The sequence below is a fragment of the Sylvia atricapilla genome, chromosome 4 (assembly GCF_009819655.1).
Source record: "Sylvia atricapilla isolate bSylAtr1 chromosome 4, bSylAtr1.pri, whole genome shotgun sequence".
Classification (NCBI taxonomy): domain Eukaryota; kingdom Metazoa; phylum Chordata; class Aves; order Passeriformes; family Sylviidae; genus Sylvia; species Sylvia atricapilla.
Window position 1 is genome coordinate 6969722 of NC_089143.1, and position 16272 is coordinate 6985993.

Genomic DNA, 16272 nt, shown 5'->3' on the forward strand with positions numbered 1-16272 from the left:
TACCCCCGGGGCGGGGCCGGGTTTCCCTCGGGCGCCGGCCTCGGGCCCCTTCCCATCCCCACCTGGAGCGCGGCCTTGGGCCGTCCCCCGCCCCGCTCCCCAGCTGAACCCGGCTCTCTTAATTGCCTCCGAGAGAGTAAACAGCGGATAACATGGGTTTGGTTCGGCTTCGCCATGTATTTGTGATGAGAACAATGAGAGAACAATGCTTTACAGCAGGTGGGAGGCACAGAGATACACACGCGACGTGGTGGTTTTATTCGGTCATCTGAACTGACACTGAGTTGGCGTTGACTCTGTAGGACACTGTTTCTTCCTTCTACCCATTCCTGCTGCACTCAGCCAGGCAGCAGTCTCCTTGCATGAAGTTTTGCAGCTACTAGTTTTACAATTACTGGTTTGTCTCGTAGTGATGCTTTGTGAGTTTTTTTTCCCCCCACTTTTTTTTTTTCTTTTTTTTTTTTTTTTCACGTTTACTTTTGAGGAAGTAGAACTGTCATGGTAATAAACACGTATCACCTTCTACAATGAGAGCAGCTGGAGAAACGATAGAGGCCGGGCAGCTCCGCTTGCACAGCAGCGAGCACAGCCCCTGCCTGGTTGCAAGCACAACACACATTCATGTCTGGGGGAGTTACCTCTTTGTCCTGCCTAAAGCGCCGTCTGAGTCGGCTCCATCTGAATGGAATTGTGCTCCTCTGTGGTCACTGTGCCATAGGAAGTATCAGCTACCTCCTCTTCCTTCAGTTTCTTGTAAGAAATATCTGTGTCTTCCTCTTCGCCGAGTGTATCTTGCTTGTAGCTGTCTTTTCCGTACATCTTGTATGCCAGCACAAACAGTCCCGCTTCTGCTGACTGAAAAAGCGCATAAAGCAAGGGAAACATGTACATGCTCCCTATGAGCTCCGGGGAGAAGGTGAGTTTTAGGATGGCGGTGCAGAGCTGGACGTTTTGGCACCCTGTTTCCAAAGATACCGTTCTCCTGCAGTGTGGGGGCATTTTAAAGACCGTGGCTAAGCCGTATCCCAAGGCGTACCCTGCCAGAGGCATCAGCACTGCAATGGCGTAGACAGACGCAGGAATCTGTGCCAACAGATCTGGGCCCAGCATGGTCCCCGTCAGGATGAACAGGACCACCAGAGTCACCAAGAGAGACCACAGGGAAATCTGGCAACAGACAGACATTGATAAACAGCATGAGAGCTATTGTTTTGAAAGGATAAGCACCCCTGGTAGAGGCTTGCTAAAGAGTCTAAACGGCAAAACATGGTTGCACTGCCCTTCCCAGGTTTGCTCCTGGCCTGGGATCATATCCCAGGAAAGCAACGGGATGAGGTCACCATCCATCATTTTGCTTTGGGATGACTTGCTGGGAAACAAGAGTCAGGACTTGTGTCTCACTCTTCCTTTCTCAATTAAGCTAATTTAGTTGCATGTTTTAAGGAAGTGTGGCCGTGCCTGCAGGTTGATTGCGCCTGACCTGGGTGCAGCAAGAGTGAGGAGAAAGCAGGATGTCATGGAATGCATCTGCTACAGGGTCCAGGATCTACCACATCTACCACACTGCCCTCCTTCGTGTGCGCTGCGATAGGAGTAACCTGCCCTTTCCCTCGCTTTCTCCGTCCCACCGTTTCATTTCAAGGCTGTAAGTCTCTGTATTCCCCCGAAGTAGTTGACTATGCCCGTGTGAGACTAAGGCCGGTTCGGAGGGACCCGAAAGCTGACTACAGTCGGCTCCCCGTCCCCGTGCCGCCCGGGGCATTCCCCGCGGGCGCCGTGCCTACCTTGACCATGAGGTCGGCGGCGCGGGGGTGCCGGTAGCGGATGAGCACCCCCAGGCCGATGGGCAGCAGGGTGCTGCCCAGCGTCAGGCTCACCGCCCCCAGGGGCAGCAGCTGCACCACGGCCGTGTTGATCCAGTGGCGGCTGTAGATCCAGAGGCAGAGGGGCATCAGGAAGAGGGCCAGCAGCGTGGAGGAGGCCGTCATGATAATGCTGCGCCGGGGGAATCAAAGAAACGCTCCATCACCGCGCGCCCGGCCGGGGGTCAGCCCCGGGAAGCCCCCGCTGGAAGTGGGTCCTGCAGCTGGCCGGGCGCTTCTCACGGCAAGAGCCCGCTCGGTCTCTCCTCTCCCCTTTCCATCCTCCACCCCCTTCCCTGCTCCGGTCGGGGCGCGGGCACGCAAGATTTTTAGGGACGGAGGCAGGAGGCGTGTGTCGGGGCTCTTGTAAGATCCTCCACGGGAGAGGCGGGAGAGCAGCGCTGGCGATTCACAGCCCGTCCCGGCTGCACCGCCGGCAGGTGCCCGGCGAACCCTCCCCGCCTCCCGGGGCTGCCGCAGCCTCCCGGCCGGCTGGGGACAAGCGGCAGCGGGGACCTACCTCAGATTCATATCCCCGTCGACGAGCACCGACATGAGGTTGGAGAGGTTGCCCCCGGGGCAGCAGCCGCACAGCAGTACAGCCACGGCCGCCACCTCGTCCAAGGCGAAGATGAGGGCGAGGAGGAAGGCCAGCAGCGGCATGGCCACGAATTGTCCCAGCAGCGCCAGCAGCAGCCCTACGGGCCGCCGGAGCTGCTGCCCCAGCTGCCCCAGCTCCACGGCGCAGCCCAGCCCCAGCATGGTCACGCAGAGCCCCAGCCCCACCAGCACGCTCAGGCCCTGGCTGAGGGAGCGGTCCCCGAAGGTGTCGCCGTCCCCCGCCAGCGACCCGCCGTCGGGGCCGCCGCCCGCCGGGGGCTGCGCGGAGCTGGCCATGGGCCCCGGGGAGCCGCCGGCTTCCCCCCGCCGAGCCCCGGGGCAGAGCGGGGCGCCGTCAGTGCGGGACGCGGGGAGGGCTCGCCCCGGCGGGCGGCGGAGCCCGCATCCCTCCGCGGCCGCGCTCGGAGCTCCGCTGATGCTCCGCGCTCGCCGGCTGCCCGTCTGCCGCCTCCCCGGCCCCACGCGGGGCCACCCCCGCCGTGGGCGGTGTCTCGCTGCCGCCTCGACGGCGGTCATCGCCGGCCGCCAGCGCCGCCCGGCCCCGGCGGAGGGAAGCGCAGGCGGCGGCGGGCTCACGGCCGCGTCCCCATCTCCGCTGCGACCCCCGGCAGCCTCTTCTGGAGCCCGCGGGGCCCGACCTTTCCAGGGAGCGACCTGAGGTACCGCAGGATTGACTTGGGCATCGGCATTTCCGAAAGGTCAATTAGCGTCGCAATGTCACGCGATGTGGGTGGGAGCACTCGACCCCTCTGCTGAGGGATTGTCAAGCTCGTTCTCCCTCCAGGCGAGTTGCTATTGATGTGAAGGTTTTGGGATGTGTGAGGAAGGATGGGAAGCCCTTTTATGAGGTCGAGGAGGCAGCACTTTCTGCTGGTGGGGGTGCAGAAGTTTCTCAGGAGCAGACTAACCTTTTAAAAGGTAGTCAGTACACGTGAAGGAAACAGGCAAACTCACAGGCACACAACTATTCAAACCAGGGTAAGAAATGTAGTCCGTCACCCAAAAATCGTATCCAAAGGCAATTAAACGGTTTTCAGTCATAAAACTGTGCTTACAACATTTACTTTTCATTTAATAATTGTGTGTCTCCGTGTTCCTTCAGAAGTAAAGTGCTGTATCGAATGTCCAGCTAGACTGTCAGGGGCAGGGGTTTTTGAGAGAGGAGGGCAGATTCCGAGGGCAGGGGATATGTCGGTGGCTCTTCACTCTTGGCACTACTCTTGGCCTTGTCTTAGGAATGTGACTCCTTCCCTCATTCCCCCACAGGGTTTAGAGGGGTCACAGCCACCACATCACAATACCACTCCTGGGTGAGGGTAGCTGCTTCAGGACAGGACATCCCCAGGGGCTTCCCCTTGGCTTCTGCACTTCGTGTGTGGCTCTACTTCTGCATGGAGCATTTCGGGTCACAGCCGAAGGGGGACACACCAGATTTAAGGACAGAGCCTATGGGGGACTGCCCTGACTCGCTGCTTGCCTTAAGCTCCATCAAACAGCAAGTTTGGGTCAAATTTTAGGCTGTCCCGGGACTCAAGTAGAAATTATTGGTGGCTTGAAAGAAAAACAGATGGTTTTCTTATTAAATCTTTGGGTCTTTCTTGGGGCACAGGTGACACGAGAAGTACAAGTAGTGCCCGGTGACAAAATCCTGGGAACACAACTTTGCCAAAATGATGCCAAGTTCAATGCTGTACTGCCTGTGTTTGTTTCTTTGTCATTAGCCTGAAGAGAGCTCAGGGAAGATGAGTCATCGGAGCTGAATAACCAAATAGGATCTGGACTGCTTTAGTTCATTCATATTTTTGGGCTCTAGAGAAGGGGAGCTCAGGATCTGGTTGGCTTTTTTGAGCCAACAGCATTCTCTGGATTTAATTTTCTGGTTTGCATACGCAGAAAAGGGCTATCAGTGTATTTATTGTGCTTCATAAAGGCGCATACTGTTACATCTCGTTCCATCTGTCCTGTAGCCAGTCCTTTGCTTTGCAACATGCAGGTCATTTTCTTATCATACCCTTCCTGGTTTGTGAGGAGTGCCTGGGTGGTTCCCTGTGGTGTGGATCCCTGTGGGCAGAGCCAGGATGTGCCAGCACAAGGCGGCTGGTTATTGAGCAGGTGGGAAGGGCACAGCCAGGCCTCCTGCTTTATCTCTGACTGTCACTCCCCACACTCCCCTCTGCAGCAGGGCTGGTCACAGGAAGATATTTTTATATCATAATGTACGTGGCCCCTATGGTGCTGGCAGTTTTAGGAGGAGTCCAGTATCCCTGGAAGCAGATGCAGGCTCTTCCGGAGCCCACCCAGTCAGCATAAACTTCAGTTTCAAGGGACACTGAATTATTGTGGGAAAATGACATGAATGCATCGCAACAAATCAAGACCTCTTGAGACTTTTGTTATAATTTATCAGCTAAAATTAAACTCTCGGTTTAAACATGAGCAGGGAGGCTGCCTTCAGGGAAAGCCAAGTCTGAGCCCAGCCTGATGTGCTTTGCTAATTGTCCATCCACAAAGTACCTCCACTCCAGGAGGGCACCTGGCATATTTTCACATGCAGCATTTAGAATGTAAAAACGTTGTACCTGCTGCTGAGCCTGGTTCTTGTCTCTAACTTGCTGCAGGCTTTCCTGATCTGTCATCCTGAAAGCACAGTCTGGAGTCTGGAGTGATGCTGAGTAGTTTTGCAGCATCTGGCTGTGAGACAACCATCTCACACATAGTGAACACCTCAGTGTATCTAAATCCATGGATAATTCTATTCTGGTTTCTTTTGTGGAGGGCGGGAGAAGGGATACTGCCTACCCTGCTATTACTGGAAGCCACAAATTGAATATTTGAGTATAAAAAGACTTGGCAAGTAAACCTGATCATACATCATTCTCAATTATTCCTTGTTAGTCCTTCTGTTGAAAAATGAGTGAAAGGATACGAGTTAGTAAGAACAAAGAAGAGGGTGGGAAAGGACCGCTGAAATATGAACTTGTTGTAGTTTGTAACTTTTACTAAAAACGTTTTTCTTACAATAATCTTAGGAGAGCGTTGATTTCCACAGAAGAGCACTTGTGCTACAGGCCAGTCTGGAGAGGCAGAAGTCTCTCAAAACCTAGGAATTTTGTTTGCTCCTTTATAACAGGATTTTTGTGCCTTCCCTTTATTAAACTAAGAGCAAAGGTGAAAAATAGAGGATAAACTTGTAAGGAATTTTGATAGTGCTGTAAGGCATGAGCTAAGCAACCTTGCTGCTTGCTCAGTTAGTGACTGCTTCAGCACACTGTGTGATGTTTCAATCACTTGCTTCCCCTGACAGAGATTAAAAGCATCTGACATTGCCAGGACTGCTGCAAAATTGCAATCGTTGTGTCCATGCTTCATCTTGGTGACCCCCAAGGGAACTCGTTATGGGTATTGTTCACTGAGCTGAATTTGGGGCAGCAAGAGGAGCTTTGGTGTGTGCCTGTTGCTGTCCAGGCTCTAGAGCCTCAAGCAAGAAGGGTGGGTTTACAAATCCCAAGTGAGTTAAGGATAAGCCAGAGTCTTGACCTTGGAAGCCTAAATCCCAAACACGCTGCACTTTCAGGTGTGTGCATGTTGTAGTTATGAGCACGCCATAAGAGCAGCCCACGGGGCTGGGTAAGGAAGCACAGGGTGCTCAGCCCCTCTCTCCCCACCGTGCCCATTCCAGCTGATGTCCATCCCAGCTCGAGGCTCTCCCGTGCCTGGCTCTGCGGGAACTGGCGTCACCCTCCCGTAAGTCACGCTCTGCCTCTCTGCACCTCCGTGCCAGCTGATCTGTGGAGCTGTGCCCGGTGTTTGCAGAGGAGGGCAGGCCTCTGAAGGATAGTCCTGGACCATGGAAGGCTTTCAGTCAGCACCTTAAGGCGGCGGTGCTGCTAAAGACGCTGGGACAAAATACTGCTGGGAAAGTGATGTTCAGGTGAGACCTAGCAGGAGTAGTTTGTGATTTCCAGGGGATGTGCAATCCCTTCATTTGTACCTTGCTTGCTATGCACCTAGGCTATGGATAGAAAGAAAATTAATTTAAAGACTTAATGGGGCAATAATCATTTACCATGGGAAAAAGAAAAGCATTTGCTGTTGCCTTGAATTAAAATATTCCTTTATCGTGTATTGTGTGATCACCTATATGCAGTTTAGGGTAATTTTGTGGTAAACTCCATGAAATGCATAAGCTTGATCTTATTTATAATGTAGATCCAGAGCAGTTATTTTTGTGGCTTAGGGGAGTTAGGAATTGGAGCCTAATTGTGCAGAGATATTGGTGCTTTTTCTTGTTCTTCCATGGTTATCTTTGTGCTAGGAAGGACGTGTCACCTGGTCCTTTGCTGAACTAGGACCTGTCTCCCACTCTGTCTCTCAAGGGTGGCAGCACACAGGAGACTGCACCTTTTGTCACTCCCATCCATAGCCCACCCCCATGGAGCCAGAGACTGTAAGATCTTACCAGACAAGTGACTTCTTCCTTTTTAAAAATTTTATGTTGTTTGAGAGCTTGGTCACTAAACAGGTGAGAAAATATATTTTGGAAATAAGATGAAGCACTGAGATCTGTGCAATTAAATTTTCCCAAGAAACCTCCCCAGCCAGACACAGGCAGAAACTGCTTTGGTGAGGATGTGCTGATTGATGGATGTTGCTCCTGCCCCAAGCTGCTTGTGTTTCACACAAAGGCAGGGTGCAGTTGAACCATGTAGGTGGAGAAAATCCAAGAGTCGTGGGTTTCCTGCTAGTTCACTGCTCCTGCAGCTGTCTGTAGTGCAGAAGCAGTAGGACAGACCTGCATTCCTGCCTCCCAAGCTTTACTGCTACTGCTCAATATGACACCTGGCCCCACTGCAGCACTGTTACATCTCATCCTGAGCTTATCTTAAACTCTCCTCTGCCTTGTCCTCAGCAAGGTGCTGCTGTTCAATGCTGCTTGGCAAATCTCCACAATAATCAGCATCTTTTTTTTCTGTGGCCAGCGTTCTCGACCAGTCCCAGAGTCTGAATTTCAGGGAGCAGAAAATTAGATAAATGTCCCTTCCCCTCTTCTTCAGCAGCAGTCACTGCTGTGTCCCTGTTTTCTGCTCTTACAGGTGAGATCCCTTCAAATCATCCTTGCCTTCACCCTGGCTGAAGAGGCAAAGGCATCCAGGCACCCTCTTCTGCCGTGCTGCATCTGCCTCTCCTCTTCTCTGCTGTCTTTGTGATTTCTCTGTCCATGGGAGTGCTGTCCCCTTTTTCTCATGGATTCCTCTTCCTAATGATGCCTGTTTCAGTCCGGTCCTGCTCTGTATTTATGCCTGCCTGGGGAGCAGTCCTCTCTCCCGAGCAACTTGGAGCCTCTGAGATTTTATTAAATTGAAGTGGTGGAAGGGAAACAAGCAGAAGCCTCGTTACCTGTCTGGGCAGTCTCCTTTGTCCCCCCTGTGTGTTCAGTCTCTGAGCCTGTGGGAACAGATCCTTTCACTGAAGCTCTGGGTTAGCAGTCAAGGGCAGAAATTATTAAGATAAAATCCTCCTGTTGCACTTGGTGTTCCCCCATGTTTATTTTTAAGATGTTCTGAAGACCATTAATCAACAAGTAAGTGCACAGTGCCTCAGGTCTCAATGTTCCAATAATTCATACTTAGAACTAAGTGTGTAAGACTGCGTGATCTGCCTTCTAAGTGAAGAGGCTTTTTGCCAACCATCCCATTAGAAAAGGTCTTCTGATCCATGAAAAGAGGTGAAGTCAGGGAATCACTGAAGAATAATTTTGTAAATTGACTGCTGACAGTGAGTTGTTGAGGCAGTTGTATCCCTACAACTGTAAAACAATTACTAGCAGCAAGTTTTTCTTTAAGCAAATAAATGCCTTTGTGTGAGGTACCTTTACCTAGATTCAAATAAGAAAAGATTCTGCCTCATTCACTGTTTCCTTTTGTTGTCATTTGATCTTTTTCTGTATTTGGAGTCTTATCAGGGTTAAGATGAAAAGTCATAATAAATGACCTGATGACTAATGCATGCGTTGGTCTGGAAGAGCCAAAATTAGCATCCTGCCCCATCAGACAGGGACAAGGAGGTGAGATGAGGATGACTCTGAAAGCACTGGACTGAGAGTTAAAAGTCAGTGGTGTTTTGCACTGCAGGCACGGGTGTCACTTTGCACAGGTTCTCACAGGCAAGTGGTCACGGGGCTGTGGAGACAGGCACGTTTTGGATGTCACAGCCCTGATGTCTCAGCCCTGACCTCACCAAGGGTGTGACAAACAGCATCCTCACTGATGGTCTGGGGGACCACACTGATGGCTGTGAAGGATGGCAGTGCCATCAAGGCTGGAGAGCACAGGGATGATGGGATGTTCACAGGTAAATGGTGGGGCTTTCAGGATGGAGGTGCAGGTCCAGCTGGATTTACTCGACTTCCATCATCCACTGAGGGTCCCAGCCCTCTTTTAATTTCATGTGCAGTAACCTGGGGTTAGGGGCATAAATCAAGAGAGGTAATGTGGAGGTAGATCACACAAATGTGATTTTGTGCCAATACAGTGTATAATTTGGGTTTTGCAAAAAAAAACCAGCTCAGAGTAAACGACACCAAGATGTTGTCCCACAGATTAATTTAGTTGTCAAAAAATACATAAATAAATAAATTTAATTCCATCTACAGCAGCAGTTACTTCATAGAATATTCATTTAATTGAAGAAAGAGGCCCAAAAGAAAAATTACATCAGTCACTCGCCAAAGCTTTTTCCATATTAAAAGGAATGTTAATGGTAAGCCCCTGGGAATTATAAGAGTTAATGGCATCAATATTCTGTATCTCAGGTTACACACAAAAAATATCTTTGCACTTAGTTTACAACTATTTGTATTGTAGCATCGAAGTTGCCTGGATGTGGACTAAAGCTGTTTTGTGTTAGAAACTGCATAGCCATGGAATAAAAATGCTCCTTGTCCTGCTGCCAAATTTGCACTAAATATTAAAAATTAGTATCAGTAATGCTGATCAGCAAATAAGCAAGCCCAGGTGCACCATTATCTAAATTAACTCTCCAGCTGTCTAGAAAAAAATCTCAGGGAAATGGGGAGAAATAAATCTCAAATGTAATCTCTTAATACTTGTCTTAGCTAATGTTGTGTATTAATCCTACGAAAATAGCCTTGACATAGTGTTATGTGCACTTTTAAAACCGTGATGAAACAGAACATTTTTGAATAAACCACGGTATCAGTAGAGCCTGTATGTCACTGCAGCTGGGGCAGATGTACTCTGGACCTCCGGGATCGCAGGCACCTGCCCGAGCTGGGAATGTCAGGTGTGGTTCACGGCCCAGAAGTGAAGTCTGTGTCCTGAACTGCTTGCTAATTTTATTAAGCTGGCAGCGTCTTGCATCCTGCCTGCCAGAGAACACACCTTGGACAGAGCCAGTTCGGATTGGATAGTCAGAGGAAGGAATAAAAAGCAGTCAGCCCCTTGTTTCGAGGTGAAAGAGTTAAAGAAAATCAAAAGATTGGGATAAACATACACAAAAGGGGTACCATAAGAGCTCCTTTCCTCTGCTTAGTCTATTATAAGACAGCAAAATATTATAGATATTAGTAAATTAATTTTAAGATATTAAAATATATCAAACTATTATTAAAAATAAAAATATAGCATTTATTTAATACACACTTTTTAAAGCCTATAATTTTTAAATAAAATATTTGAAATGTATGTTTTACCCATATATATACACATGGGTAGTCCAAGTGATGAGGAAGTTTCAGCAGGAGACTTTCTGCTGAAATCAAAGCCCACTGGGGCCAAAGGAGTAGCTGCCCACAGACATCTGTAGGGTATCAGTGCTCAGTGTTTCCAGTGTTATCAGTGCTGTGAGTGATACCGTGCAGTATCCCCAGGCCTACGAGGCAAAGTCCACCCAAAAAAACCCTGCACAAACCCCTCCAGCCAGGGGAGCCCTGTGCAGGATAGGAGCTGGGAGTGGTCAGGAGGTGTGTGTCACCACTGCCCATGAAAATGCAGGAACTCGTCCTTGCAAAACAAACTGCTTCAAGCTAACACCTAGAAGCCTAAACAAATCCAGGTTCCAAATGCAAGGTGCAAAACCAGCTAGGGAAGGGACCATCCTCAGCCCCAAGGAGTTTATTATCAAGTGCAAAATGCAGGGTCACTACATTATCATGGTCATGTACAGAAGGAGAAGTTACACGTGGGAGTGATTAATTTGCTGAAGATCACGGTGGCAAAGCTGCACACTGGTGACAAGGGCACTGAGCTCCAACTGGTACCACACTCCCGAGGAGGCAGCATGTACAGTGTGATCATTCATGACAAAAAAAAAAAATTCTGTTTCTCTACATCTGCCTAACATCCATAGAATCAATTTTCACTTGTAGCTTCCTGAGGTGTTTGGGTGGTATTGCTGAGACCCTTAGGACCTGCTGTAAGCAGTGAGCAATCACCTCCAGCCTCTACAGAACCATGAATTCTCCTCCCAGAGAGACTCAGCAGGGAGGATGACTGCTGGGTTCCTCCAGCAAGCAGCAATTCATTGTCATTCTTTAAACCCTTTGATTCAGCAGCTCAGGAAGGGTGTCCCAGCATATTTTCCCTTTAAGTGGAGAGGCTGCCTCATAGCTCATGGCTGCTCCCTGTCCCTGCAGCATGCTGGCACTCACCATTAGCATCCCAGGTCTTTTGACATTCAAGACATTTTTGGCAGTGATCATAGCCTTTATTAGATAATGAAAGATACTATCCGAGAATTCAGAAGGAGATTTTAGAAAGGCCTTAAGTAACCAAAAATTTAATTTTGAGGGCATTACAAACAGTAAGAGCCATTGCCAACCAGTGTAGAAAGCACTAATATACCAATGCAAATTTCACTGTTGCTTGTGCAAAGATGCCTGTAACAGCTGAGCTCTTCCCAGGAGATTTCCTGGATCAGATGCCCAAATCTGAAAGGCTCTGCAGAAAAGGAGACTGACCCATGCTCCCTGTTGCAGAGTAGTGACAGCATCAGTTTGCAGTCACTGCTGTTGCCCCAAAGCAGAAGCTGTCCTGGTGCAACACAGAGCCCCAAGCCCTCCAGGAATTTCAGAGCCGTGCCAGTGGGAATTGGTGGCTCATCACTGCACTTGGGGTGCTCAGAGGAGCTGCTCTGGTCGTAGGCTCTGCCTGAGTGCTGTGCTAATGGCCACGGCAAGAAGAGGAGGGTTGTATGTCCTGTGTAATCCATGCCATCTCTGAGTAGCTCAATATAAGCCTTTTTGCATCCCAGTGTCTTGAGATGTTGCTGTGTGATCACACAGCACCACACATTTCGCTGGAAAAACCCAGACTAGCAGGAAAATATTTCTGAAATCCTAAACAGTTTAAGGAAGTTTAAATCTATGTGACGCTGAGTGAAAAAGTCTAATGAGGGTATTTCAGTCTCCTCAAGAGGTGTTTTTATGGACAGCTGTGTGGCTTCATCTTCACTCAGACTTTCCTGGCATAAATGCAGCTGTTAATTACATTCAGGGCCTTATGGACAATGCAGTGAAAACTCAGGACAATGTGGTGAATTGAAGCTGAACTAGACCAAACGCGGGATGAAAAAGCACAGTGAAAGCAATATCACCCTCTAGTGTCTGAAGAGTCCTGGGTAGGAAGCCAAGAGCAAAAAAAACCTGCACTATTTAATAGAGTAATAAAAGGCAAAAAAAGAAAATTAGAAGGGCTAAAAGGAGTGCATAAATGGGTTATAAATGTAACCTACTAGTTGTTTTGAATTTTGAAAGAAGGTTTCTGGTAGGCAGATTTCAGTGACTTGTTTTGGTAATTAATGTTATTTAATTATCTTCATAATAAGAAGGTTGCAGAAAGTGGGAGCACACAGATAGAATCTGCTAATGAAAACAGTTGAGAGACTTCAGGGTGGAGGGCAACACAGAGAAATGGCCTGGGCGAGGAGTGGGGGAGATGTGCTGAATCAAGGTCCTGAAGAGGGTACATGAGTGGAGCTCCTTAAGAAGAAAACTATTTTCTTTACTTCAGGTTTGCCATTGAGACGCTTGGGTCAGGGAAAGGAGTCTTAAACTGATGTTGTACCTTTGTTGTGAAGGTGGGAAAATAGGGTACAAAATCAGTAGAGCCTATTACACAGTAGCAAGTCTTGAGCAGTAAGTTGTGAAGTGGCTTTGTAAATGGAATTTTTCATTTCTTCCACTGATAGTAGACCACTTGGCAGGAGAGTTGGCACTGGTGGCTGGGTGCAGGGACGTGTAGAAAACTGTATTTCATTCCCCTGGGCAATTTTTCACATGGGGATAAATTGTAAAGGTGAGAAGTCCACCACGTAGCAATGAAATCTCTGTGTTCTGCTCTGGTAAAGGCAGCCCGAATTTGCCAGACTTTATCAGAGCCTTGTGTTGCCAAAAGCTGCATTATTGCTGGGGAAGGCTGAGCTGGGCTTGGGTGTTTTACCAGATCCATGATTTTAAGCAAGTCCCTTTAATATTTCTCCAGTATGTTTGTCTATGTGGACAGCACCATTCACACTGAGCCTGTGTGAACGGCAGCATCAATAGCCACTAAATCCTTGTGGATGTTCTCATAAAGGGAAAATAAAAATCCCTTGACTCTGACATTTACAATAGGTATTATCTGCTCTCTGACATTTGGGCTCATAAACCGAGGTCAGCCCAATTCTTAGCTCACCCTGCTGTATCAGACCAGATATGAACTGACTGGCTGCCCCTTTCTCGAAATGGCAGCCACCTGCTCCTTGCTCCCAGCACAGGAACCTGGGAGTCATCTCAGGGACGATGACCTGAGCCTCAAGAAAACCAATGAGCATCCTCAGGAGTGTCTGGCAGAGCAGGGAACCAACTGAGGGTCTTCTGTAGCCCACTCTGGCACCATAACAAATTATTTCTTTGAGCCCATGGGCATTCAGGAGGTGTGTGTGCACTGAATGAACCACAGCGGCCGTGCCTGGTGTCATCAGTGGCTGCTTTGGCAGTGCAGCTGCACCCTCAGCAAGGAGTTTTGGTGACCCTGCTGCTGGTGCTGCATGTGCTGCTCCTGTGCCTCAGGAGCTGCTGGTTCCTGCCAGCAAGGCTGGCTGTGGATAGAGGGGGATGCTCTGGGCTGCTTTCCTGAGGCTGTGATATCACATTGCTGTCTCTGACACATAGGCATGGTTTTATGGGGATGAGAATCAGGACAAGGTTTTCGTGAGTCCTTTGAAGACAGGTCACTTGAAGCGCCATTAACAGCAGTTTTCTGTGTCTCCATTAGCCTGGTGGTGAACGGATGGACAGAAACAATATAACCCTGCCCTGGGCTCAGTAGTTGGGGGAGTAGATGTAGGGGTAAATGGATCACTGTGGAGCTGAGAAGTATGAGGCTAATACAGGAGCTGAGGCAGAACATGAAAAGCAGAGGATTTGCCTGATCTCCTTCTCTTTTCTTTTTCTTTGAGAGGGGACTCAAAATGGTGGCAAGTGCTTCAATCTGGCTTTTATTTTTAAAGGAGGAGAGTGACAGATATAATTATGGGGGCACAAGATACTCTGTCCTGCTGCTCATCATGAAGACAAACCCCTTTGAACAAGAACACTCACGCTGCCTTTAATTTGGCACGTGTTGGGTTCAGTCAGCCAGCAGCAGGTTTGGCCTGACCCTCTGCCCTGAACAGGAACCAAACTCACTCTAACCCAGAGCTTGGTCCAGCGTTTCTTTCTCCTGGCAGCTTTTTGGCACTCCTGTGCAGCACAGAGACCAGCAGCAGCTGTAAAATTTGCAGAGCAGTGTTAAACCTGCTGAGTGAAAGGCAGGTAAGGATCAGTTGTATAACTGAGCTTTTGTAGTGGGTGGTGCAGCTTTGTTTGCAGGTGGGGATTGGTCCCTTTTCTTGGCTAGTGACTGAGATAGTAATTTTGAAGAATTAAGGACTTTAGTTAAACTAGATATTGCTGACGTAGACTTCCCTTTACTAACTAGACATTGTTGAGGTAAACTTCCCTTTTTTTAACAGAAGCCGGATTTAAGGAACTGATAAATCAGGAGGCCTGTCAACTTAATCAATAGACTCCAAGAACACAGTGTGATCATAAATCAGATAGTCTTGAGAAAACAGGATCCAGGTGTCACCAACACCAAAAGGTCAAAAAGGCAAAGCGAGGAAGACCCATCTTACTTCATCATTTTGAGACCCCACCCCTAAGAAGGACCACCGACCCATTTCAAAGAACAAACTACGCATGCTTAATTGCTTTTTGGCTAATTGCCATACGAAGCGGGGAATGGGATGGACCAGAGTTATGAATATGCATTTGTGTTTTGGGTATTCAACACTTTTGGACATAAAAAGACCCTGTGATCATCTGTGAATTGTGGTGTGTATTTGGGAGCTATCCCGCACGCTGCCCGGCGTCGTAATAAACACACACTTTCTAACTTCAAACTGTTAGAGAGTCTTTCTCCGTCATAGTTGGATATTGGTATTAGATCAATATCCATATTTTTTTAACAAATCATGACAAGAGTACATATCCCCAAGCTGTGGTAGGGGAAGGTTCAGTAGGACATAGAATTTTCTTCACAGAAAGGGTAATTAGACATTGGAATGCACTGCCCAGGGAGGGCGTGGAGTCACCATCCCTGAAGGTGTTGAAGGAAAAATTGGACATGGCACTTGGTTGGTTGGATTTGATTATTTCAGAGGTCTTTACCACCCATGTGATTCTGTCTGCTTATGCTGATGATGACAGAAGCTCAGATTACAATATAAGTACCTTCTCTGGTTTAGTCTGGTGTAAGATACAGTCCGCTTTTGTCCCTGAGAGCAGCACACTGCATAGAGATGTCAGGCATTCCAGTTTTCAAATCTGATTTTTTTTTTTTTTGTATTTCATTTCTAACAGTGAATGACGCACCAAGTTAAAAATTGCTTTGCTGATAAGAAAATGGTAGCATTTTTGCTACCTATTCCTTTAAATAAATGCTGGAGAGCTACAAATCAGCTTAACCACCAGAGTTATGTTTTGTGTCCTTTTAAGTGCTTAATGTGGTCCCAGCAGAATTTATCATTTAGTGCAAAGGACAAAGACACAGCACAAGTGTATGTGGTTATCACAGCTGAAAACAGTTGTAAAAAAAAAAAATCTATGCTCCTTTCAGTTAACTCTTAGAGCCAAAAGCATCTTCTTCACTGAGCAGCTGTGTGTAAAACGTGGATGCTCCCGAAAGCAGCCGAATGCCACCCAGCCTCACTTCCCTGAAGCAGGGCGAGTACAGACAGGCTGCCTGTAGGTGTCACACTCGGACTGCACAGCAACATAAAGAAGTCAGGAGCAGATGGGGCTTCTGCTTTGTTCCTGAAATCAAAGCAACCTCACATGTTGCTTGTTTTACTTAAAAATAAACATAACATCTAGAGTTTGTTCTGTTCCAATGAAAAGAGGTAGAACTGCAGACAATACTTCTGACACGGTCATTTCCCATAGCTGTTTTAGTACAAATACTTCTGAGAAAAAAGGTAAGTTGTAAATTATTAAATTGTGCACTTGGCAGCCATCTCAAGACCAGCAGCATAAGCATTTTCAGCCTTCTGCCTCCTTATTTCATCACTTTTTTTTCTTCACCACTGCAGTCAGGCTTCTAGAGGGGAACACACGTGAAATGTAAGAGGACCCAAAGGAGCTGTCACACCTTCCCTCAGAATGAGAACTGAGAAAAATACTATTTCTAATCTTCCGTCTGGCAATCCAGTGATGGTACTAATTATAAACAACAGCTTAATAAAGAAGAGT

At 48.1% G+C, this 16272-nt stretch overlaps 1 protein-coding gene and 1 long non-coding RNA gene across 6 annotated transcripts in view; one reads left to right on the forward strand and one right to left on the reverse strand.

The window, feature by feature from the left end:
- Positions 1-157: 157 nt before the first annotated feature.
- SLC10A4 (solute carrier family 10 member 4) lies at positions 158-2769 on the reverse strand. The gene is made up of 3 exons (XM_066317020.1): positions 2383-2769; positions 1785-1995; positions 158-1167 (listed from the first exon to the last, which is right to left on the reverse strand). The coding sequence occupies exons 1-3, from the start codon at positions 2757-2759 to the stop codon at positions 652-654; spliced, it is 1104 nt and encodes a 367-aa protein (XP_066173117.1). The 5' UTR covers positions 2760-2769; the 3' UTR covers positions 158-651.
- Positions 2770-2990: 221 nt separating this feature from the next.
- LOC136360082 (uncharacterized) overlaps positions 2991-16272 on the forward strand; it is a 30123-nt gene continuing 16841 nt past the window's right edge. For 4 of the 5 annotated variants that reach the window (XR_010743410.1, XR_010743412.1, XR_010743409.1 and 1 more), the window contains exon 1: positions 2991-3267. This is a non-coding gene — a long non-coding RNA (uncharacterized lncRNA). The remainder of the gene's footprint in view (positions 3268-16272) is intronic. The other variant, XR_010743411.1, reaches the window with a different exon arrangement.

What these genes read in the sequence shown, in the direction of transcription:
- SLC10A4 (XM_066317020.1), bottom strand. Translation starts at nt 2,759, where the DNA reads ATGGCCAGCTCCGCGCAGCCCCCGGCGGGCGGCGGCCCCGACGGCGGG. An exon ending in GACGGGGATATGAATCTGAG is followed by an intron (nt 1,996 to 2,382) that starts GTAGGTCCCCGC and finishes CCCCCGGCGCAG; the next exon opens with CATTATCATGACGGCCTCCT. An exon ending in CCGCCGACCTCATGGTCAAG is followed by an intron (nt 1,168 to 1,784) that starts GTAGGCACGGCG and finishes GTCTGTTGCCAG; the next exon opens with ATTTCCCTGTGGTCTCTCTT.